The sequence below is a fragment of the Astatotilapia calliptera genome, chromosome 6 (genome assembly GCF_900246225.1).
Source record: "Astatotilapia calliptera chromosome 6, fAstCal1.2, whole genome shotgun sequence".
NCBI classification, from domain to species: Eukaryota; Metazoa; Chordata; class Actinopteri; order Cichliformes; family Cichlidae; genus Astatotilapia; species Astatotilapia calliptera.
In genome coordinates, this window is record NC_039307.1 from 26,116,934 (window position 1) to 26,141,423 (window position 24,490).

At 39.8% G+C, this 24,490-nt stretch overlaps 2 protein-coding genes across 3 annotated transcripts in view; one reads left to right on the forward strand and one right to left on the reverse strand.

The window, feature by feature from the left end:
• Nucleotides 1–32: 32 nt before the first annotated feature.
• Nucleotides 33–17,697, reverse strand: prmt9 (protein arginine methyltransferase 9). The gene is made up of 14 exons (XM_026171353.1): nt 17,581–17,697; nt 17,298–17,360; nt 15,005–15,204; nt 13,517–13,665; nt 11,331–11,567; nt 10,986–11,153; nt 10,734–10,836; nt 9,169–9,278; nt 8,882–9,074; nt 7,459–7,642; nt 5,111–5,801; nt 4,852–5,005; nt 1,038–1,160; nt 33–776 (listed from the first exon to the last, which is right to left on the reverse strand). The coding sequence occupies exons 1-14, from the start codon at nt 17,663–17,665 to the stop codon at nt 537–539; spliced, it is 2,700 nt and encodes an 899-aa protein (XP_026027138.1). The 5' UTR covers nt 17,666–17,697; the 3' UTR covers nt 33–536.
• Nucleotides 17,698–19,672: 1,975 nt separating this feature from the next.
• Nucleotides 19,673–24,490, forward strand: part of arhgap10 (Rho GTPase activating protein 10) — a 51,455-nt gene continuing 46,637 nt past the window's right edge. The window contains exon 1 of one of the 2 annotated variants that reach the window (XM_026171355.1): nt 19,673–20,357. In XM_026171355.1, the coding sequence (XP_026027140.1) occupies nt 20,204–20,357 (154 nt within the window). In that variant the 5' untranslated portion in view covers nt 19,673–20,203. The remainder of the gene's footprint in view (nt 20,358–24,490) is intronic. The other variant, XM_026171357.1, reaches the window with a different exon arrangement.

Genomic DNA, 24,490 nt, shown 5'->3' on the forward strand with positions numbered 1-24,490 from the left:
ATGATGTTTACAAAAAACAACTGAGTCAGTAATTAAGGGCTAATGTTTTTATTATCTACTTACAAATGTAAGTACAAGTCCTTGTGGACCGATTTTCCTTATACAGCAGGCTTTTTACTTAAACTTCTAACAAGGGTTTTTTCATGCAGGGAGTTGCTAAACTGTGATCCCAATGTTTTGAGACTAGTACTACATGAAAAATGTCAATAGAGAAAGGGCATTAAAAATACTAGGAATGTAATATTAGCAGCAGTGTTCTTTGAAATATACTCTCATACGTATTCTGCAGACAGTGCTGAGAATATTGTAAACAGCAGGCTGTGAACTGCTGGGCAAACATGATGACACAATTTCTACATGCAATTTACCGCAAGCATCTTTTTCTGCAGTATGATCTGTAACAACAAAAATGGCCATCAGACAACAAGTACACCGACTCTGATACATCTGACAGACCAATACTGTCTTTGTTATCAGTCAGCCGATACAACGGTGGGCTGAAATGTATTACAAATAAGCTAAAATGTGAGCGATTATCACTCCATCTGCTGAGGTGTGCTTTCTATATGGGCCAAAATGGAGATGGTGCTTTTGTGAAGCTTCACGGCGAGGCGGACCCACTCTCCTGCTCGTACCTCCAGGGGCTGCTGCAGAACGACAGCGGCCTGCTTCCAGTGAGCAGCCTGGCCGAGGGTGCTCACGCTGATCTCTTCGTCCAGGTAGATGTGATACCAGAAGGGAATTGCAGTTATTCTGCCTGTAGATGTAGCCTGGACCTGTTCATTCAGAACCAAAGAAGCAAAGTCAGAAAGTTAAGTGAGGTTAAAAGTTTGTGGGGGGAGACAAATACAGGTCTGACTCATTTCTACTTCTTTTTTCATGCTTGTGAATTTTAATCAGCAGATTTAATGTGTAAATTAATTTTCAGCACTTCGGCCCTGTTCTATCACAGGTGACATTTCTTTTTCAATTTATTTACTTTAAAAAAAATTTTTAATACATGATGCGATCACTGAAAGTATTGATGCACAACTAACCTTGACTTCTCTGTTAATGTAGTTTGCGTTGGCATCCATGAGGTTGAGAACAAAGAGCTCTACAGATTCACTGAGGTGTCTGCACTCCAGTGTGGAAAAGTCCAGAAACACATGGACCGGTACCTAAAAAACATAATAAAGGAAAGGGAACAATTATGTTGCATTTCATTCACCCACAACTGAAAAAAAGCCTTCTTAACATTAATAAATACTGATCGTGTCAACAAATGCCATAACTACTATAAATACTTATAGGTACTCTAAATACTTACCCATAAATACTATTACCCAGTATGGCCCAGAACAGGCATTTATGCTTTGAAAATGTCACATAAACGCCACTTTACCAGGTACTTCCTGCAAGTACCAGGTTGGACCCGTTTTCCTTTACTGGCATGCATTGTGGTCTTCTGCTGCTGTAGCCCATTAACATGTTATGTATTCAGAACAAGTAATTTTTTGAAGTACAGTCACCTTCCCATCGGCTGACCTCCAGCATCAATGAGGCATTTTCACCCAGAGAACTGCTGCTCACTGGATATTTTCTCTTATTAGGACCATTTTCTAGAAACCCTAGTGATGGTTATGTGGGAAAATCCCACCAGATCAGCAGTTTCTGTCTGTCACCAACAACCATGCCACATTCATTTAAATCACCCGTCTTCCCCATTCTGATGCTCAGTTTGAACTTCAGCAGGTCGTCTCCACCGTGTCGACATGCCTAAATGCAACAAGGAGCTGCCATGTGATTCGCTGATTAAATATTTGCTTTCATAAGCACTTAAAACTAAAAATAAAGTGGCTGGTAAGTATATAAGCTCTAATCTTGTGTGAATCTCACTCATGCACTGGCTCTGAAATTGGCACTCAGTCACCAAACTTTTAAGAAAAAATTGAGAACCTCTGACATAAACACGTGTAAGTAAGCTTCAGGCAGAAGATTAAAAAAGGAGCTCTTGTTGAATCTTTCTTATTATTTCTTAAAAGAAGAAAAAAACTGTTTACTTCTGCTAAAGGTACAGATTATTTTAAAATTTAATAGCAGGCTAAGATTAAAAAGAATAAAGGAACAGCTAAATTGACTCACTGTTGTTGGTCTCAAAAATTAGTTTTTAACCACACAATGTTATTTTCAGCAGGGACCTCACTCCCTCACGGGTTAGCTCAAAAACACATCTTCCACCTCATCCAGACGGGCCGCAGCAGACCTAAAAACCTGCCAGAAAGTGGCAGCACAGAAACTGCCATAGTTTCCTTGACTACAGAACAAAAGAAGCTTTTCTCCTCCCTGTCGCAGTTGTGTAGACCTCAGAGCCCACTGTTTGATGTGCCTGATGTAATGTGCACTGATGTATGCAGGTAGGAATGTCTTAGGGCCAAGCTATGTGTTGTGTCTTGTGTGACAGTTGTGTTAGGAAGTGCCCTCCGCCGAGGGCTTCAAAGACAACATCTGTTAAAACAAACGACCGTCCCGAGAGAGGCCTGCAAAATTAGAGCGCAAACATCATGCTAGGGAAAGAAAAAATATTTCCAGACCAAATAAAGAAGAAGAAATTCAAAGGAAATTCACAGCTTGTTTCACACAGAGACACACTTCAAAAGAAGAGCACAGAAAACAAAGTCCTGGACCTTGGTATTCCAAATGAAGTACTTGTGTGTTTTCTACCAATCCGCCTGATTATCTCTGGCACGTCACATTCGATCGGAGATATTTTTTCTTATACTTTAATAACACCGCACCAAGTGTCAGTCCTATTTAAAATAACCCTTTTGTACGATCTTTGTAAATGATGCGGGCTTACAAACATGGCATACTGTATGCGAAAACTGTCAATATTGACTGTTATTGCATCATGAACATGAGACAGAATATCAGATACAAGCAGCCAGAGAAGTACAAAAGCAAAGTAAAAACTGTTTTATGAAAACTGAAAGTGTCTTGGCTTTACAATCTGATTTGATTGTGATTCCCTGTAATTTCTTTGACCTAATTTAAAACCACTATAGATCGTAAGAAGACGCTTTGTAGCTGAAATTATTAAACTGTTATAAGTAAAACAACTCATGTCATCCTCCTGTTTAGAAATTAAGTCTTGAAAAATATTTGTGCCATCCACACTGAGAAGAATATAAGTCGCTTAATTTAAAATGCTAATATAGACAAGGAATCTGGTCTGCTTAAGCATGAATGAAGAAATAATACAAAAACAAAAGTTTTGGAGCATGTTTGAGTACTGATGGAAATGGTGGGGGGGTTTTCCAAGAAGGAACAAATATGGTTATGGAATAACGGACCAATTCTTCATGGCATAAATACTGGCTTGAGAACTAGTGACTTTGGAAGTCATCTGAGTACAGTGAACTCATTGTGATATTCAAGAAACCAGTTTGGGATGATTTGATCTTTGTGACATGGCGTGAAGAGGGTGGACATGGTCAGCAACAATACTCCTGTGAGCCTGTGCAAACTGTAGCTTCAGTGTCGTTATTAGCTGACATGTCTCCTCACTGACGCTCTTCTGCATACCTTGGAAGGTATAAAAGTTTTAAAAAATTATATACAAGTAATCGCTGTAAGCTAAAAGCTCAAGCTTCAGACTGTCCTAATTTTTTCTTCTATTACTGGGTCTGGCTGGTGTCAGCAAGAGGGGATTTCCTTATATGGTCATTCTCAGGCAAAACCAGAAGTATCAGGCTAAGCGTAGCATGCACACCTGCTCCATCCGACTCAGAGAGTTTAGCCATACGTTGCAGGTTGCAAATGTTTTGGTGGCTAATTAAAAACAAAAAACAAAAAAGCAAGTCAAATCTACTTTTCAAACAACAGTCGATACTAATTGCCAGTGGGTTTGTCCTTTCACAGGTAATAATTTTTATCAAACTGTGGTATTTTTTTCCCCTGTGGATGTTCACAATGTCCATATTCCAGATTGGATTCAATGTACAGATGGATCTGAGACGCTGCCATTTTTTTTTTTAAACAACCTCCACACCAGCAAGTGGAAAAGATGGTGCACACAAGCCAGCTGGAGGCAAATCAAAGAAAGTGGTTTTAGGGAAGGTGGTTTTAAAAAGACAAAAGCTGAAACTGAGTCTGTGCAAAGGTGAATGAACTGAAGGCTGGCATCAACACCCAGTGTAAGATAAATAAGGATTTTTTTTTAACCTAAAAACCACTCTAAACTACATGGAAATAAGTATAATTTTCACCCACAGTACATGGAAATTATGGTAAATTGTCTGGTACTTACATAGCGCCATTCTACTCAACACTCAAAGCACCTTCTATTACTACCAAGTCTCATTCACCCTATACACAGTCATAGTGCTTTTATGTCCCCCAAGCCCTTTTTCTAACATTCACACAAAACTCCAGGTTCAGAAGCTTGCCCAAGGATACTTCAGCACATGGACTACAGGAGCCAGGGATTGATCCACTGACCTTCTGACTCTGACCTGAGCCACAGCTGTCCCGAACGATGGAGCTACAAACTTTAACCGGGGCACTTTTGTTTGATTCTGATCAAACAGTTGTTTGAACTTTGCACTACTACATGGTGCTCTGTACACAGCTTAGAAATCCATGTTAAAGGTGACAAATTTATAGAAACTAACATTAGGAGGGATCGTAATCAAAGGCATATTTTTAGAACCTAACGATATTTATGCAAAAAAACACGTATTTACCAATTTAAGACACACACACACACGCACACACACACACACACACACACACACACACACACAGAGTCATTTACATGCAAAATAAAATACCATAATAAAGTGTTCTGGTAGATTTTGCAGTCATACTTACAGTGAACTGGTTGATAAAAGGAGCAATATTGAATCCAAGTGTGGGCTCCTGACCCTGGACAGCGCTTTCCAGTAGCAAAGTCTCAGACTCCACCAGCATACCATACACCACAATCTTTCCCGGGAAAATACGTCCTCCTTCCTCCAGCAGACATCTGGGATAATTGATAGAAATTGAGCTGACACGTCTAAAAGCAAAGCACTAAAAACTGAATCAAAACATGCAAAAGCAAAATACTTTATCAGTTGCACACTCCTACCTGGCCAGTGACGCTTTCTCCATCAGCTTCTGCCGTATGAGGCCGCAGGTTTCTACACAGTCCAGGATGATGGCACTCCACAGCTTCTCCCTGGAAGGCCTTTGCAGCATCCCCTGCTCATCCTCCGTGTTGTTTAGCCAGAACTCCAAATGCTGTTCCGAGACACTATTGGAGCGAGCCAGTCTCTTAAGCACTTCCTGTTGCTTCTTCTTTTCCACCGAGCTGAAGGCTTTCACGTGACCCTGGCTGGCAGCGATTAGGGAGAGCAGAGAGAAGCCTTCCGACACGTCAAGCACATAAAACGGGCTCGCGCAGCGTGTGGCCACAGCGGGGCCGGGCTGAAAAGCCGACCCTCGCTCTTGGTTTTGGCACTTAACCTTCAGCTGGGAGATGAGTTTGGCTAACACAGTGCAAAAACTCTGATGGTAATCCTGATTGTTCAGGAGCGCAATTTCCGAACATTCCAGCATGCAGAAGTCTCTCGCTTGACTCTGATCAGTCTGAAGACATGCTAATGCACTGCACAGTTCTGCCTCTGGGTTTGGGTTTGAAACAGGATACTGAGAATCCATTAGTTTGTCTAAACTGATTTTATGGCCGTCTCTCAGCACAGCAACACTGCAGAGCCTCAGGTAGGCATCTCGGCAGGAGACTTCAACAATCAGCTCATCTCGTGGCTTCAGGACAAAACCTGAGAAAAAAAAATTCAATGAAGGAAAATGATCAAGAGACTCAAGAAATAAAATTGTACTGAAAATTCAGTGTAACCATTAGGCCTTACTAAAGATGCATTACTCTTAAATAACACGTAATTATGCATTTTTTTGCCTGTTTTTGATCATTTTTATTGGTTCGTGTTTGTGTATGGCTTCTCAAACGACCATGAACACCCCTGTGTACCAAAGTATTCTAAAGTAAATATAAGGTCATCTGTCTGTCATTCATTTACAATAATGAGGGACACTGATAAAGTCCTACACAAAATCAAGATCACTCCAAGTTCATGCTGTTGAAGCTGCTTCTACAAGCTACTGAATCATTTTTATTTATTTACATTTTATTAAATAAATAGCACCACGTTTTGTTTTTGTAACACTCTGATTGGAACTAAAAAAGGATCTATTTTCTGACTGCATACTATTCAGTACTTGCATCCTTCCAGATAAGGAAACGTCTGCTTTTACATGCTTCGTCTATTCCTTCTCAATCTTTTGTGTTAGCAACAAACGTCACTTGTGTCAAAACCATTATTTTAAAATAAGTACACATAAACATGATTTATAGACACAGTAAAAAATATAGTTAAAAACATCTTAAAAATATACTGAACACTATTTAGATGTCTGCTGAAATGTGAGAAATGGGCACGCAGGATGGAAAACAAAAAGAGCACAGAGGAGACGAAAGGAACCCAGCAGAGAAATTATAATTCAAGGGACCAGGCAGCGAGAGGATTCCTACAGGAATAACATCTGCTCGTGTCTTCGCGTCAACACGCGGCTCGTCACAGGCGTTTGAGGAAAATGCATATTTATTGCCTATAAGAATTTCATGAACACTAAAGAGTGTCACAGGCGATCAGGGCGCACGTGTCACGGCAGCGGGGAAACGGATGTTGGCGATCACCGGGAAAGGTGGCAGCACCCTTGAGGCTGCCTTCACCAATTAGCGCTGCAGTGAAATGCTGTAGAGGCCTGTCTCAAAGATGATGTACTGCGATGCCAACCGGAACATGTCACCTAATGTCGGTGGCTATTAAGTTCACGCTGGCCTGGGATGGTAGCAAAGTAAAGAGTATGCAGTGCCCTTAGGTACATTTGCCAAAGTTAATTTAAAGCTCAGAAAGCAATTAAAACTTTTTAAAAGTCTTGACAGTTTTAATGTTTCATAGTATCCATTTTATGCTACTTTAATAGCCTTACTGTGAGCCTTAAAAATACAGAGACGTGTGCTATTTTTATTTGAGCTGATACCATATTTCTTAAATGAGTCTTACAATTTCACTAAAGGTGATTTTTACAGTGTCACTAAATTACATGTTGTAGTGGAAAATTCCCAGAAAATAACAACACAGAAATTATTATTAGCAGCTAAAATGCTTCTTAAAGTAATCCACACATTATTAAACAGAGAAGACTTTAACACACACTGCCCTCATCTGACGTAACACAGAAATGCAAGATAAACGAGAAGCAAACACAAGCAGATCAGATGTTTCATTTAAACATGCTCAATTCATGAGAATGAAGAAGTGGACTGGTTATGTGCTTAAAATTTACCTTAAGACAAGGCTAACAAAAGCAATGTATGTAAACTACAATAAGTGACGAAGTCTCCACCTATCTTACCCTTGGCACTGTGGAAGGGGTAGATGGCTTGTTCCCAGCAAGTGTCCTCCTGGGGTCCAGTAGACAGACTGTTCTCCTCATCCAGGTGGAGCTGGAACCACACTGCCAAAGCATCCAGCTCTCCCTGCTGAATGACGGGCAGCCGGATCTCTTGAACCTCCCTGGAGCTCAGACCTTCCAGCTCCTACAGGTTACAAAACAAGTCACACTTAAAGCGGAAGCAACACATCTCTGAAGGAGCTAAAGTCAAAACTCAATTCAAGCTTATACTCGGAAGGGCTGATCAATTTGACAGATGTTGCTGCTTTTAAAGTAATTCAAAGACAATCTGCTTGTTAGACTGAACAATTAGCAGATGTTGTCCGGCACTTTCAGAAATTTCAAGTCTCCAAGACCATTACCACTGTTTTGCTATTAAATCTCTCCTCTCATGCTGCTGGCACGCACTGAGAGTTGCAGTGAGGCGGTTACAGATTATGACATAAAGCGGGTTGTCTGCTAATCGGATGGTCAGTGGTTCAATAACTGGTTCCTCTAATCTCTAATCATGTGTGTATGTGTATGTTAGACAAAGGCATTTAAGAATTAAAAAAGCACTGATATGAATGCATGAATGAGGCTTGTAGTAATGAGCACTTTCTCCTCAAATTGAGTAGAAAAGCACTACATTAGTACCAGTCCATTTTCATCTATCGCAAAGAGCAGTGTAGTATGCAATACAGCAAACATCATCTGAGATGGTTCAATTCCAACTTAAAATAACAATATTTACTTCAGTGCAAGCATGCCAGTGGATATGTTAAAATAGTTCAAAATTTGAATGCTAACACTAGAAAAATACATTTCCAAGTTGCACTCATATCTATGAAAAGGTGGATTTGAATGGGAATTAGCAGAGTTCCCTCTAGTGGATAAACTCTGCAACATCAACACTCAAACACAGCTGAAGGGTGTTCCTCTCATCGCTTCTTTTTTTTTTAATGTAATTTATCAGCCAATATAAATGCCAATAACAATCTATCAGCCAATCTATCACCCTATCGATATATCGGTCCGGTTCTACACATAATAATCGTAATCTCATACGCAAGAGGTTCTTAAAGGAACACCTTCCAAATGTTAAAGAACAAAGTGCAGCTGGAAAAGTTTCACTTTCTATAGTTTTCAAGACACCAGCTGCACGTTTCAGCATAAATCTAAGTATCACTTATCTGCTAAAGTGGCAGCGTTGCATCGAGGCGACAGCCCGCTTACTACATGTGTATGAATAAATATCCTTTGCCTGTAACGAGGTCAGATAATTCTTTTCTCATTATTAAATTATTCTGGTCATTGCTATGGCAGACAAAGGACACGCAAAAGTAAAGTCAAAACAAACTAATATCATACTGGCTATTTCTGAATATGCGTCAGCCCTCATCACCTGCACATTGTTGAAATCTATGTTGAGGGCTGTGAATGGCTCTGTGAGAGGTTTATATCCTCCTGGCAGTCTGCTGAGTCTTTCTGTAGTGTACGGCTCCATGGAGTCATCTGGTTCGGAGCTGCAGCTCACTGGGCTGTGGAGCTCTCCAGCTGCAGCCATGGAGAGACCGCCCACCTTTGTCACACACAGCCTGCATAAAAAGAAAAAAAAGACACACAGTCAGCTGATTGATGCAGACAGCTAGTGAACACAAGTGTTCCTTTTAAGGTCGCTCCCGGGTCTACCTGTGATGCCGGCGGATCTCGCTGCACTCGACAGCCATACCAAAGACAGTGGCTCCTGCGGGGATGACCCGTCCTGTGGCAGACTGCTCCCCAAATTCATTCTCACCCCTCTGTGGGGAAAAGGCATATTTGTGGCTAATGCTACTGAGCATTTAATCCTATTAATATTGTTAACACTTCACATGAAAGTCGACTGGATGCATTTGGCTTTAACAGCAGGGTAAAACTACTTGTAAGTTACTGGATGTGCTGAACTGTCACATCTCCCACTATGAACTCCGATTTTGCATGTGTTATTCTGACACTTAACAGGCTGCTCCTTGGCTATACATTAACAGATGCTTGTGCTGACACTGTGTTACCACCCAGGCAAGCATGTAGCTTTTCTGTGCTTTTGTCATAGGCGGATCCTGTTCTGTAGTTCCTCTTACTCTGCCAACCAATCGGCAAGCTCGACCTGCTTTTGTTGCCTTATTTAAGCACTTCAGGTCAATACCAGGTGACTAGAATTGCATTTTTTGCAGCCCACCACTGCACCTTTTGGTCTACGCCACTGACAAACTTCTTATAAGCTTAACTGACTCAGGCTGAGCATGCCATAAGCATGCAATAAGTGCAGTTTATCTGCATTTCTGAGGTATTTCTTTTACTGGTTGTGGGCTGGGTCAGGCTGAGCTCTCTCATTCACACAGATACACACACAAACACATAAACACCACAGCAAGACGTTTCAAATGGTCACTTCTTAGACATAGTTATATTCTGAGTGTTGCTTTCATTTTCCTTTTATTACTGAATAAGTCACTGTTACTTTGTTAGCCCGCTTCTGTCTTTTTATTCCTTTCGCAGATTTGACCGGTCCTCTCCTACTTGCAGTTTTATTGCACCTTTTGTTTTTTGCAAAGCAATAAATAACTTTGCTAAACCAACAACAACTGGTTTTATGCCTGTACCCTACAAACTGGTAACGCTGAGTTGTGACGCAGAGATTATGTCAGAACTTCTTTTTTGGGCTAAAACACGTGATCGCTTTCTTGATGCTTGTCCCATCAGTTCAATAGGAAGTGTTACTCACTAGAAGACTTTTGAAACCTTTTCTATCTCCGTTTTCACCTACCTACATATGTCTTCTGAATTTATGTGATTTTTTTCAAATTAATTACATCCGTTTTATCCACATGGCTCATGTGCAAAACTGTCCAAATGTTTTATTTATTTATGTGGGATTTTTGAGCTACAAATATTGCTTCTTTCGTACATTCAGTCGTTATTTTTTAAATCTGATCTCAGACCAAAGCCCCAACCATGGTTCAGTTTGTTTTGTTGTGTAAGATAAGTATTAACTTTAAGTACTGAGCGCTCAATTGTGTGTTTTTTCAAATAATCTATTAAAGTACTTCACTTGAAGATTGGAGAAACTGAACTTCACCCAAACCCAGTGTCATCCCTCTGTAAGTGCATGAATGCATTAATGATTGCAGCTAGACATCTGCAGTTTATTTACTAGTTTATGAAGGACTGCCGTGTTTACAGACTCATCTTTGTGTTTAATGATTAGGAGTTACCTTGGGCGGCAGCAGGAGGTGGTGCCAAGCGTGAATCAGACTCTCTATGATGCCCTCTCCAAACAATCCTGCATCTACTGTCTCTGTCACCACCAGTGATACTCTTTGCAGGAAGAATAAAAGCATTTATGGAAAAACCTTATTTTTTAAAAGACTTCATAAAACAAGGATCATTACACCACTACACACTGAGACTGGCTAAACTACAACACCTGGAGGGTGATTAAAAAGTATTTTAGGTACAAAGTGCACCTGTGCGGTATGTCCTTTGGCACTTCCATCTCTAGGGACTTCATATGGAGGATCTTGATGCTGCCGTCCATTCCATTAGCACTCACCACCTCACAGGCCAGCTCATACATGGTCTTTGACAGCTCACAGGCGTACACCTCAGCAGCCCCTGCCTTCTTAGCACACATACTTCACAGAGAGAAACAGGAAATCAGGACAAGAATTCACCTTTGAAGCCACAATAAGAAGCATAAATCCACCACTAACTCTGGAGTTTGTATCAAAGAGTCCAAATTTAACTTTCAAATCACACTAGATAACTTAAGCAAATGAACAGGTTTCAAATTCCAATGGAAAATGTCTCACCCAAGGATTCCAGTGCCAGTACCTATGTCAAGTACAGTGTTGCAGCCCTTCTGAACAGCCTTCTGAATGGCTTGCTGGTACTTCTGGTTTCTCCCGTGGTCATTGAGCATGAAGAAATGCCAGCGCTCCACCAGCCAGTTGGCCACACGGTAGAAGTTCTCTCTGGCCTCTGGGTAGTCTGGTCTCATCTTTAGAGCTTTGTGAAAATAACCTGCAGCTTCATCTCTAAATCCCATTCTGGATGGTAAAGGGGGGAAAAAGCATAAAAATATAATTTATTGAGAGAATGTAAAATGCTACAGAACTAAGAAACTCAAGTGCTTAAAACACAAATCCTATAGTATAATATACTACAAGCAAAGTAATATAATAGAATTTTTTTTAATCCATTTTCTTCCACTTATTCGAGTCCAGGCTGTGAGGTCAGCAGTCTAAGCACAGATATCCAGATCTCACTCTCCTCCACTACCTTCTCCAGCTTTTCAGGGTGGGACGCTAAGGCATTCCCAAGCCAGCCCAGAGATGTAATCTCTCCCATGTGTCCCGGGTCTGCACTGAGGCCACTTCCTGGTAGGGCACACCCAACACACCTCACCTAAGAGGCACCCAGGAGGCATCCTGAACCATTGAGCTGGTTAATTTAGATGTTTAGTAGCAGCAGCTCTACTCTAGCCTGCTCCCAAATGACAGAGCTCATCACCTTAGCTCTAAGAGAGCTAGACCGCTACCCTGAGGAATGACTAAACTCATTTCTGCCATCAGTATCTGCGATCTTGTTCTTTTACACACACACACACACACACACACACACACACACACACACACACACACATATATATATTAGGGATGCAACGATACTCGTATCGATATTGAACCGTTCGATACAGTGCTTTCGGTTCGGTATGCATATGTATCGAACAATACAAAATTTGTAATTTATTTTATCAACTTTCCTTCTGACAATGCTGTCTGTGTTGAGCGTTCAGTGAATCTGCGTTTGACTATTATTTTGGTTTTCATGTGACGTATGACCCTGAAGGTAAGCGCGTCATGGACTAAAGTAAAACAGTATGTTGGATGTGCCACGCAATGCTCAATTACATGGGTGGGAACTAGTGTGTTAGCGCAGTTAGCTCGTTAACGTGTTGGCCGTCTAGCCCCACCGATCAGGGGTAGCTCGTTAACGGAGATTTGCCGTGTTGTGGCGTTAACGTCATTTCAACGAGATTAACGCTGACAGCACTAGTGGGAACACAACGAATATGACTGCACATTTATGCCGACATCATCCTAGTGCAAAGACAAGTGGAAGCAGACAAAAACAACAAGCATGCATGCTACAAACTTTACCCGAGTCATTTAGACAGCCGTTAGCACATGATTCTCCTTATGGGGACCTGATATGTTTAATATTGTGGCGAGCTCAGACAAGGAGGAGACGGAGGTGTCGTTTGGTCTTGCTTCCCGTGAGCTAGCCAGGGAGCACAGCCGTTTATTGACATCTGCAGAAGAACACTGCCGCTAGCTAACTGCTCAGCGCGGCAACCGCACAGCAACAACAACAACAACACACAGGGCGCCCTCTGACCCCGGAAGGACACACCGTCGCAGCGAGAGGGCGTCACCCGTCACTATGGCAACATAAACAAAACATAACTATAAACAGAACCCCGAACAGCCCTGACCCGCTACAATATGCTGCTGAGAATATAGCCCAGAAGAAGCGTATAGTATTGCTTTTTTTGAAAGAGCCATTTCTCTGTAATAAACTCTCTTTTCCAAAGATGAGTGATTCCTCAATCAGATTTATTTTTTTAATTACTTTTGTTTCAGCAACATTAAATTTAAAAACTGTACTTTTGAGTTAAAATATATATTTATAAGTTTAATAAATGACAAATTAAAAAGGCATGAACATTTTTTTTGTATCGAAAAAATATCGAACCGTGACACCAAAGTATCGAACCGAACCAAACCGTGAATTTTGTGTATCGTTGCACCCCTTATATATATATATATATATATATATATATATATATATATATATATATATATATATATATATATATATATATATATATATATATATATATATATATATATATATATATATATATATATATATATATATATATATATACATACACACACACTGACTGTATCTGTGAGTTTGCAGAGTAGAGTACCTGAACAGGTGTTCGCCCATGCTGTTTAGGATCACCTCGTCATCAGGGAAAAGTTCCAGAGCTTGTTCATAGCAATCAAAAAGATACTGAATGCGGCCCAGAGAGTCCAGTTCTTCTGCCCATTTGAAGAGAGTGAACCTGAAAGACTCCTAAAGAGAGAGAGATTTCAATGAATATCTTTGGATTTATTTATTTATTGAGAAGATCATTGCTGTTATGCCCAGTAATCATTTCTTCCTCTTTTTTATAGCCTTTAAAGGGAAAAGTTAAACCATTCTCTAGCTCTTCGGTTGTAATATGATCCTCTTCACTGATAAAAGCAGCTGAACGTTTCCCCTCCTGTAGTAGCTATGGTTTCTTACTTGCCCACAGGCTGTATCCCTTTGTATTTTAAGCATGCTCCCTTCCAGCTCACTTTTCAGAGAAACCTAACTTAGAACCTCCTGTGCTCAGGAACTATGCATCTATATCCAAACTCACTTATTTGTCAAACATTTTGTACGCATTAAAGAAGCACAGTATAAAAACAAGCTCCAGTTTGGGTTTCACCAAAAGATCTCAACTCAGACTGCAATTCTAAAGCTTCAATTCGTCTTTGAATGACATTGGTTCTGTGACACTGTAGATCATTATATCCATAGAGGTCATGTGACTAGGTCAGTACTTCTGGCACACCATTAGATTAGAGCTTATCCCTTAAACAAAAGTTTCACCATCTCTGTAACAGTCCTCGAGGTCTAATTTCCACTGCAGTCTTCTGGGGCTTGTGTAGGGTTTGGTTCTAGCACCCCTATTACTCTCTAAGTGCTCGCAGCTAAAGCATAAATACCATATATCCACAGATCATATTCAGATTTTTTTTCTCTGAAATACATCTGCCTTTTGTTATCTGAAACCAGATTTTGCTAAATTTCAGTGCTCAGTGCTCGTCAAGGATCAGTCCCAGTCTTTATCTATTGTCTGGGATAATTCTAATTAGTCTTTGTCACTGACACCCATATTTTGTTTTGCTTGACTTCAAGTAGATGACCTGTGATGTGCTTTAACATTACATGAAACTGATGACTTACTAGACCACGCAGATGGTTTCACATCACACTTCTATTTATGTCTCTTCGCAGGCTCTCTGCTCAGCATCAAATTTCTCATTCTTATGAGCAACATGTGCACCTAAATTCCTTCATCTTCACTTCACTCACTCACTGTCTGTCCCAGTGACACCATACTTTCCAAGTCTGGTTGTATGCACTGATTAGGGTATTTTAATTCATGTTTTTTACACTTTTTTCTTTTGTTTTTCTTTCATATTGCTTTTAATAACTGAGTTTTTTGTGATCCTCATTTCAGAAAAGCAGTGTATCAGGAAATCCTGCTCGCTTGCTGTAAAATTTGACCTCTGCGTGTATAATTGTGACTGGTTATCTGTGGACAGCGTTTGGCACCGAGTGCTGACGGACTGGTTTTCAGCATAGTGTAAACAGTAATTACCCTTGCAAAGTCCTTAAACACAGGTGCGAGGTTGAGCACCAGGAGGTAGTGTGCAAACGCAGTTCCATAATCTTGGTTGAACAAGCACTGCTGGGCACTTTCCAGAGAACTGGAGACCAGCTCGTTCCTGGCAGGATCGGCTCGGCGGCGCCTTCGAGTCCTCCTGCCGTGCTTCTGCCGTGTGCTGGTGTTAGGCATCCCTCAAATTAAGAGCAATAAATGGAAATTCTTTAAGAAAGATAATCATGATGCCATATGTACAATCTGAAGCCACTTTCAAGCCACCCCGCCCAAAGCACTACACCCAGAAAAGAAAAAAAACAAAACAAAGGAGCTTTTCTATGTCGTGAAATAGAAGATAAATGCAGAAGATAAATACTGCATAAAAAAAAACACAAATTAAAATGCTATATATTTAATCAGCCATATGAAAAAGAAAGCTTTAACAGAACTCTACGCAATCCTGTAAAAAAAACTTGTGCATCTTTACAATTTTCGCAGGAATTAAGAGCATAAGTAGCAGCCAGGTACAGCTAACTAAATACATTTGATTAACTGATCATCAGCAAGTGTGAGCACCTCTATGAAAGCAGAGGTGTTGGCAGTGTGCTGATCTGGAGCATTCAGGTGTGTGTTAATACAGTGCCAGGGAAGAAAAGCGTCAACAATGAGCTCAGAGAAGCAACTGTTGGTGCCTACCAGTCTGGGAAGGATTACAAAGCCATTTCCAAACAATTTGAAGTCAATCCTTCTACAGTGAGAGAGATTATTCGCAAGTGGAAAACATTAAAGACAGACGCCAATCTTCCCAGTAAGATTTCATCCAAAGGTCATAGAAGGGGTGGGGTGTGTGTGTGTGTCGGGGGGGCACTCAGACTCTACAGGCCTCAGTTAGCATGTTAAAGTTCATAAAAGTGCAAGTGCAATTTGGAAAAAGCTTTAACAAGTGTGGCTTTTTTTTTTAGAAATGTTGTCAGGAGAAAGCCTCTTCTCTCTAAAAAAGAACAATGCTTAGCTTTGCAAAGACGCTTGTGAACAAACCACAAGACTGATGGAGCAATGTCCTCTGGAAAGACAAGATTAAAGTGCAGCTGTTTGGTGGAAGCCAAACACAGCATATCAATACAAACACCTCAAACCAACTGTCAAGCATGGTGGTGGAAGGGTGAAAAATTGGGTTTGATTTGCAGCCACAAGGCCCCAGTACAGTGAGTCAACCATGAACTCCATATACCACAGCATTCTACACTCAAATGTAAGGACCTTAATCCAGCTGCTAAGGCTTGGTGCAATGTGGGTCATGGAACAGGACAATGATGCCAAGCACAGCAGCAAGTCTACAACAGAAAAAGAATCAAGTCGTTGCTATTTCAATCAAAGCCCAGATTTCAAGCCGGTGTTGTGCCAAAAAGTGATTGCCTGCCAAAAACTGATTTTCGGTATTTGCCAAAAACTGATTGCTCGTATTTAAACTGCTATAAGTAACTTGTTGGGCTATAATATGTGAAACATATGTCAAATGCATCCCTCATGGATGACAAAGTCCTATTGAGCCACAAACAACATTTGTGTAACAAGGTAGAAGCTGCAATCAGTTTTTGGCAGTGACTTTTACATACGGTAACCTTTATTTATGTAGTTAAAATAAAATCTCATTAACACTAAAAATGTCTTTTGTAAGAGTAAGTTGGCCAAGAGGACAGCAGAAGTGGCAGCAAATATTACAATAGGTCTGTAAAAATATTTTACGTGGGGATAAAGGACCGGATTGGTTATAATGTAAGTACAATAACACAGAGTAGTAAAGATGGTTAAAAAAAAACAGATAATTTTTTAATTTTATATATATATATATATATATATATAACCCCTTTGTAAACGCTGTCTATTTACCGACATACGTAAAGATGTTACACAGAAACATCGGAAATCAGTTTTTGGCACAACACCGGCTAAAACTCTGTGGCTGGACCTTTAGAGAGGTGTGCATAAACGAAAGCCTTCCAACCTCAATGAACTAGGGCAACTTTATAAAGTTCCTCGACAATGCGAGTCTGAATGATACAGAAACCATTACCCCAGGTTTTTGCTCCTGAATCCGAGGGTGCAGACCTGTGAAAACTTTCTTTAATGATTGTATATCGTACCTTTCATTTAGTGACACTTTTCAGATCTTCTTTTTTTTTTCTCGAAATAGGCATGCCAGGTTATCATTATTATTGCCAACATAATATCGGCTTTATAACAGCTATTTTAAAATGCTCTTTAACTTGCATCACTAACGTTCACTTACTGTATGCTGGTTTTGTCCACAGGCTGATGTTTAGAAATAAGCTACCGGGATGTTTAAGTGGTGCTGTTAATTTGGCAAACACACAAACGTTAACATTGAATTCACATCCAACACAGTCGTTAGCATGTTTGTTTGACAGTCCGTCTCCCAGCAGCACCCTGAAGATATTCTAAAAGTTGCTAACAAAAATTATCCGCAAAAAATGGGCATAATCTCATATTCAGGCTCCGTGTTTGCTTATTCAAACGCCAAATTACATTTCTGCTATAAATCGTGCATCTACCGTTCAACAAGACAAGTGTCCGCGCGCTGAATAGCCCCGAAAGAAACATGTCGCCAACTAGACCAAGGTTCCGAAAGTGCAGCATACACTCGTTTAATTTGATTTGAAATTGTGAAGAGGACAAACGCACTGCAAAAAACGTAGTGAATTTTTTAATCAGTTTATTTGCAGACCGACGTACAAAAAGCGCGATTGCCTCGTACTTTATTCCCGCGGAACTCGTCACGGGCGGATTTTAAGGTAAAATCAAAGACCGTGACAAATCAAGATAATTCCCAGCCAGGAAAATCCCTATGGAAGTTCCCTCTTTGGGTCTTTCTGTAATTTGGCGATTTCGGTGAATTAACCCAACTGAAACGTTTTCTTTTACAATACGGGGAAAAAATATAGTTATTGTTTTAAACCAGAATCGGGTAGTACAAACTTTAGTCAGGGCTTTAGTCACAATTATCTATGTGGTTTGGGGTTAGACCACACTATCTTTTGTGTTGTTTTTTTTCAAATGTATTAAATGTACACATTTCCGACCGAAATACAAAGCCTATACAGTACTGTGTAAAAACCACTCCTCATTTCTTCATATTTTGCTGGGTGCAAGAATTTATTGAAACACGTGCAGACATACACAAAAACACAGTATATGAGGCAAAAACAGAGTTTGTAAAATTCCAACCAGGTTGAAAGTCAGTGTTTGGTATGACCACATTTATTCTTCAACACAGCTTAAACTCTCTTAGGCAAGTATTCTTATAGTTAGTCTTGTAAGGAATAGTTCTCCAGGCTTGTTAAAGGACATTCAAAACTCTTCTTTGGATGTTGGCTGCCCTTTGTTCTGTTCTCTGTCAGGATGATCCCAAACCTATTCAATAATATCAAGGTACGGCTCTGGGGAGGCCAGACCATGACTGATAGTGTTCCTGTGTGTTTTTCTATTTAGATGTCTCACAGCATTAGTATGAGAAATTGAGCTGTTGCCAATTAGATGTTTTCCACATGGTATTACATAGTAAATCAAAATCTGACTCTACTTTACTGTGTTCATAATTCCATCAGTTTTTACAGGATCCCCAAAACCACTGGCAGAAATGCAGCCCCAAACCATTACAGAGTCCCCACCGTGTTTTATCCTAAAGATGCCTCTAGACCTCTCCTGACCTTTTCTACACATATTGATGACCTGTTCAAATTTGGATTCATGACCAGACCTGTTGCTGCTGATCTTCAGTCGAGTCTTTGTGTAATTTAGCATACCTTGGTTCTTCCTTAAGAAAATCTTCTGCCACTGATACCATTATAGTAAACAGTAAATGGATCAACTAAATGGCCAGATGTCAAGTCTCTGATGGATCCCCCCCCCACACACACACACACACACTCATTAAGGTCATGGCTTTCATATATTGATAATTTACAATAGCTCTTTTTTTAAAGCCTTCCACGTCTCCTTCTGTCATCCACTTGCACATTTTCTTTTAAATTTTTTATTGTAAGTACATTGGTGCAAAAACACTTTACTCCCAGTCAAGCTGTTTCCTGTGGCTGCCCCGAGAACATTTTCGTTTTGTTTGTAATGGGTTGCTAGTAACAAAGATCCTATAGATACAAACTGAAAGTGGGCCTTTGTTATATTTGTGCAGACACAACACCTTTTGATCCCTTGTGTTAGATGTCTTTTATAGGCTTGAATGACTCAGGTCACTCTTGAATGGCTTAAAAAATATTTTCTGAAAATGGTCAGGTACAAGGACTGCAGTGAAAAAACTTGAAAAAACCTGCAGACCTATGGCATAAAACCAGCAAAAAATAAATCAATAAATCAATAAATAAGAGAAAATGTGTCCCCTTAGAATCAAACCATAAAGAAATTACAGTAAGGATGGCAATCCTTCAATCCTCAGCCCACACAGGACCAGAGGGGAGCTTTGATTTTCCAAAGAAAAACCTGTAAAGTTAGCACCGCCTGATTCTCCAGCGCAAAACAACCTTTCAGCCACGTTATAGTATACTACTATTCCTTTCAGTTAAATAAAACCTGCAATTACCCCCATTGTTCCCACCACAAAACGAAAACAACGGTCATTGGGCACGCGAAGAAACGACGGCGGAAGTATCCTGACTAAGCTATCTGGCGCAAAACTCTGCTGGCAGAAGTTTGCAACACGCACGCAGATGTCAGTAGCGGAGTTTCTCAATCTGTCACTTTAGCTAGGTGGAGTACATTTGATGGAGGAAGGAAAAAATTGGACACAGCACACTCTGACTTTTTGACCACTGGTGTCAACCGACTTCCGATGAATGCTTCAGGCGATATCGTATCTTTATCACTTCTTAACCGTTACACTTGCTAGTCATTCTGGTTTTATTTGACAGCCGTGGAACTACACCCATGAGCCCTTGTCAGAAGTTACCATGCTAAACAACGTTAGCTGCTGCTGCTACTTCTTCACGTAGCTATGCTTTCTCAGCCCGACTCGAAGACTCCTAAAAAACGACCCGTCATTTAACAGCAGCGACTATTTATTTGCTCGAATTGCAAACTGAACCTGGATTTGTTGTGCTTCTTTTTTTTTCCGTGTGTGAGTTTTCCGTTGTTTGAAAACGAAGCTATCAATCTGTCACAGCAATGGGACTACACCCGCTGGAATTTAGTGAGTGCTATCTGGACAGCCCGAGCTTCAGGGACAAAATAAAGTCACACGAAGCAGAGCTGGACAAAACTAACAGGTTTATCAAAGAGCTGTACAAAGATGGGAAGAACCTCATCAATGCAACCAAGCGTAAGTTTGACGTTTTTAATATTCAAATGGTGCAAGAAAATCAGTGAGTCACAGACAAATCGAGCACTCAGCACTGATTATGTTATGAGCGAGGCTGTTGAGGTTAATTGAAGCTAGGTGTGAGGAATATAATGGACATGTAGAGGAAAAACGTTTTTAGATCTGGTCTGTCAGTTTGGCTCAATTTGTCAACACTTTGCAGTGCCGGGCTTCAGTGCAAATATCCTTAAACTTGGGGATGTGTACATGACTGAGAGTCCACTCCCTTCGCAGAGTGTAACGTTTGTGTTTTAATTCATCAAAGTTTGCTCCAGACATATCGCCCGTGTTTTAAAAATAATGCTAATTAAACAAACAGGAAAAAAAAAAGATAAAAATGAGCGATGAGACGAATAAAGCTGAGAAATAAGCAAAGACACTCGGGGAAAGCACCTGAAATACAAGAGAAGTGAAAAACGAAAACCTAATAAGAAACTGCAGAGCTTGTAGCGTCTCTGTTTATGAGGCGCTCGTTAGTAGCTGAAGGGTTATTGTAAGACGAGATAATGTGGGGGAAACAAATGTAAGTTTTTGTTTTATTTTATGGGGAAAGTTTTGAGTCGGTGTGAACCAGTGCTCTGGATTTTTTTTAATAACACCTTACACTATTTGTTCAGTCACACACCTCAGCTGGGTTAAAAATGATTACATTATCTCCTTGAACTCTAATCTCATGGGCTGGGCTTGTCTGTAGGTTGCCCTGTGCTTAACGCCAGGACTTAAACACTTATAAAACAGACTGCTTTGCCTTGCTGGAAATGTCATGAATCATTTCTAGTTTCTGAAATACTGTATCTGAAAGGTTTAAAATAATACCAATCCTATTTTAGTGAACTTTTTTATGCTGATGGGGGGCTAAAATTTACCCTCAGGCTTGCTTTATTGTCTGTCTGTGCTGCTGGTTAGTGTCAGGTATGATTTTCATACTTGCTTCTAGAAAAGCCTAAAGTCTCCCAAAGCTCACATTTACTAGTTGTTTTTTCATGCTGACTACACAGTGCACAAGCACTGCATGAGCAGACTTTGAGGCAAAGGGTTAATATTGTAAAGTATTAGCGTGTCACAAACATAAGATTATAAGTATATGAGTTTGGTTTAGTGTTTCCTACAGCAACAAAATATTTTGACTGATTTTCAAAACTGGCTCTCTGATTTTGAGCTTGATGTTTCTATTTATATCCTAAGCTTTTTTTTTATTGGAAGGACAAGGTGTGTGAGATACTTAAGTTTTCTTGCATGTACATGAAAACTGTACTCTTGATGCAAACAGTTTGTGGCGTTAAAGTTATCTTTGCATCTCGTCTTGAGATTCAGTCTTAGCCACACTCTAGCTTACAAAAAAGCCTTTGGCGCTTAAAATATTTTAACCTTTTATGTATTTTTAAATGCGTATCGATTGTCTTTTTATTTTAATTACGTTGCTTTAACATAAAGTTGAGGTGGTGCATTTTTTAAAATCTTTTCTTTTGGTTACAAAGGTGCATATTAACTGGTTGTTATGTGGTGTGTGCTTGTTTGTTCATTAGGTCACTTAAATGTGCTTTAATTAGAAAAAATATGTGTGACTCAAAAATATGTATCACATCAAGTTGTTCATGTTATAGATGTGTATTCTACATGGACTTAAAATCTGCAGTTCATAATTTCCCTTTCTTTTCCCCCAGAAATTTAAAAAGCTTGTAGATTTACATGCAACAAAACAATTTTAATTTATTTTTAGTTTTTAAATTTTTTTTAACTTGAATTGTTTGTGGTTTAGTAATGATCCAAATATGTAAATAGGACCTTTAGCAAGCTATTAAATGCATACATTAAAGGCACAGAAGTCACCATATTTTGCTTTCTGACTGGGCGGGCCGCGCCCTAAGCCATGTGTGGCTGCATTGAGCGTGAGTTTTTCCCCTCACAACTGAGAGGTTTGCTGGACAAGGGCTCCGCGCACAATAGTGCATTATTTGCACTTTATGTATCAGAAACTATTCAATAAATTACATTTTTGGACACAGTTTTGAGAAATATTTGCAGATAGTAAAGTTTCATGTTGGAAAGTCCATTTTTAAAAATGTTTTTCTTGATTGTGTTATTACTTGGCTGCTTTTTTGTGCACAGCCGGGATTGTCGGCCTGTTTCTTTGCCTTTTTGAATGTTTCCATGGTCTCATTGGAGCTCTTTGCTACTCTGACCCCCCTCATCATAGTGACTCCCTTGACACTTAAACTTTAAAACTTAACATATAAACTTAAATTCTTTCAATCTGAGTAAAGATCTTAGGAGGATAGTTGTGTACCCTCTAAAAGGACATTTTGGTTAAAGTTGTCTAAACATGTTTCATCTATACAACTGTCACATTGATTGAACATGAGGAAACTGTCCTTATGTTATGTACGTTTAATAATGCCTGCTGTAATTTTTGTGACTTTCTCATGCCTTAGGCCAGAGTTATGGTAAACTGTGGACATGTACACGGACCCCTCAGCTAGGATTTTTACAATGCTACTTTTCAATCCTCTTGGAAAATGGGTCCATAGCTGGTGTCATTACAGTTGAGGGTGTGCAGATGTCAATACAGTCACATATGCCTCAGACCTTTGCAGATGCTCAAGGTGAAATGTTGGTAGTATTATTATTTTACTTGCACCAACAAAAAATTTGAATAGCCTCCGCAGTGTTGTGGTGACTCACTGGCAGTTGATGTGATGTTGGTGCACTGCTGTGTTGGTATAAACTGGCACAGTGACATAGTGTCTAGTTTCAGTATGGCATGTGGTATCTTGTATTTAGCATCGTATTTGACTGTAGTTTTTTTGCTTTGATTTAAAGTAGAGTCAGGATGGTAGCATATCACTGCTTTCACTAAGTCTGTGTTGGTGTTTTTAGAAAATGACAAGAAATAGGAAACCCTGGTCATGCTCTCCCAATGGGACTATTGCAAAATCTGTTTCAGGAAGGAAGTGATGGTTATGTTTTGACATTAATGAAGTTTGCTCAGCCTAATTCACTTGGCCTGTGCTGAAGCCTTTAATGGAAACTATTTTGTCAACAAAACTGTTTTTGGTGTATTTTTATCATTCTAATCAGGAGCCATTTACACTATTTGGTAGTGGCAGCAATAGAGCAATTTAAACATTATAGAGCTACTGCAGCAGATTGTTAGACATGGCTTGATTGCTTTAGATGTTATCTAGACTTAAAGCAGAACTTTTTGATTTCTATTTCTATTTTAGGCTGTTCTTTGTGCTGTGCTGAAGGTTAATTTAAAACAAAGCTAGTCTGTCCAGGGTGGAGTAGGCTTTCTTCTATTGGTGAACAACAGATGATCAAATTAAGCGTCATCAATTTCAATAATTTATCATTGCCTCAAGTTTGATGGTTGTAGTTCTTTTTTTCTTTTTTGTCTTAAGCAAAAGAATATTTTTGTTGTTAGGATAAAAAAACAACAACAACAAGCGCCTGTTTTTATGCGTTGTCGTTAGCAACAGCGACAGTAAAACCATCGCGTGTCCGCTTGTTTATTTTCCACATAAACCTTTCACAATAAAGCTGAAGATCCTGTAGAGACTTTTCAAAATAAACTGAATCACGTGAAAGAGTATGCAGAGTGTTTACGGATGAGAAGCAAAAAAGAGCTGACAGGTGCTAAAAAATAAACCTTAGACTCAAACGTTAGAACAGGCTTTTCCCCGCAGCACGCCGTGTAATAAATACTCACAAAGAAAACAGCGGCCGTTACAACTTGTGTCTAAAAATGTATAGTTTCATGCATCGGTTAAAACACTCGACTCCACGTACACGATGCCCAGCTGGAAACACTTCCCGCAAGTCGAGCTGCCCGAGATTCACAGAATTTACAGAAAATGTTCAAGTTTTGTGATTTATATCGTTATCGGGACGATAGATGTCTTATATCTTATATCGGGATATGAGATTTTGGTCATATCACACAGCCCTACTCTGCAGCATGTTAAAGTTCATGGCAATACAATTAGGAAAAACATGAACACATTTGGCTTGTTTGGGAGAGTTGGCTGGAGAAAGTGTTTTCTTAGATTTGCAAAGAGGCATCTGAACAAACCCTAAGACTTCTGGAACAATGT

Excerpts from the sequence above, each read along its gene's own strand:
- prmt9 (XM_026171353.1), bottom strand. The coding sequence starts at position 17,665 with ATGCTGCACTTTCGGAACCTTGGTCTAGTTGGCGACATGTTTCTTTCG. Across the intron at positions 9,279-10,733 it reads ACCTCCTGCTGCCGCCCAAG|AGGGGTGAGAATGAATTTGG; the intron begins GTAACTCCTAAT and ends TTTTCCCCACAG. Across the intron at positions 9,075-9,168 it reads GAGATCCGCCGGCATCACAG|GCTGTGTGTGACAAAGGTGG; the intron begins GTAGACCCGGGA and ends CTTTTTATGCAG.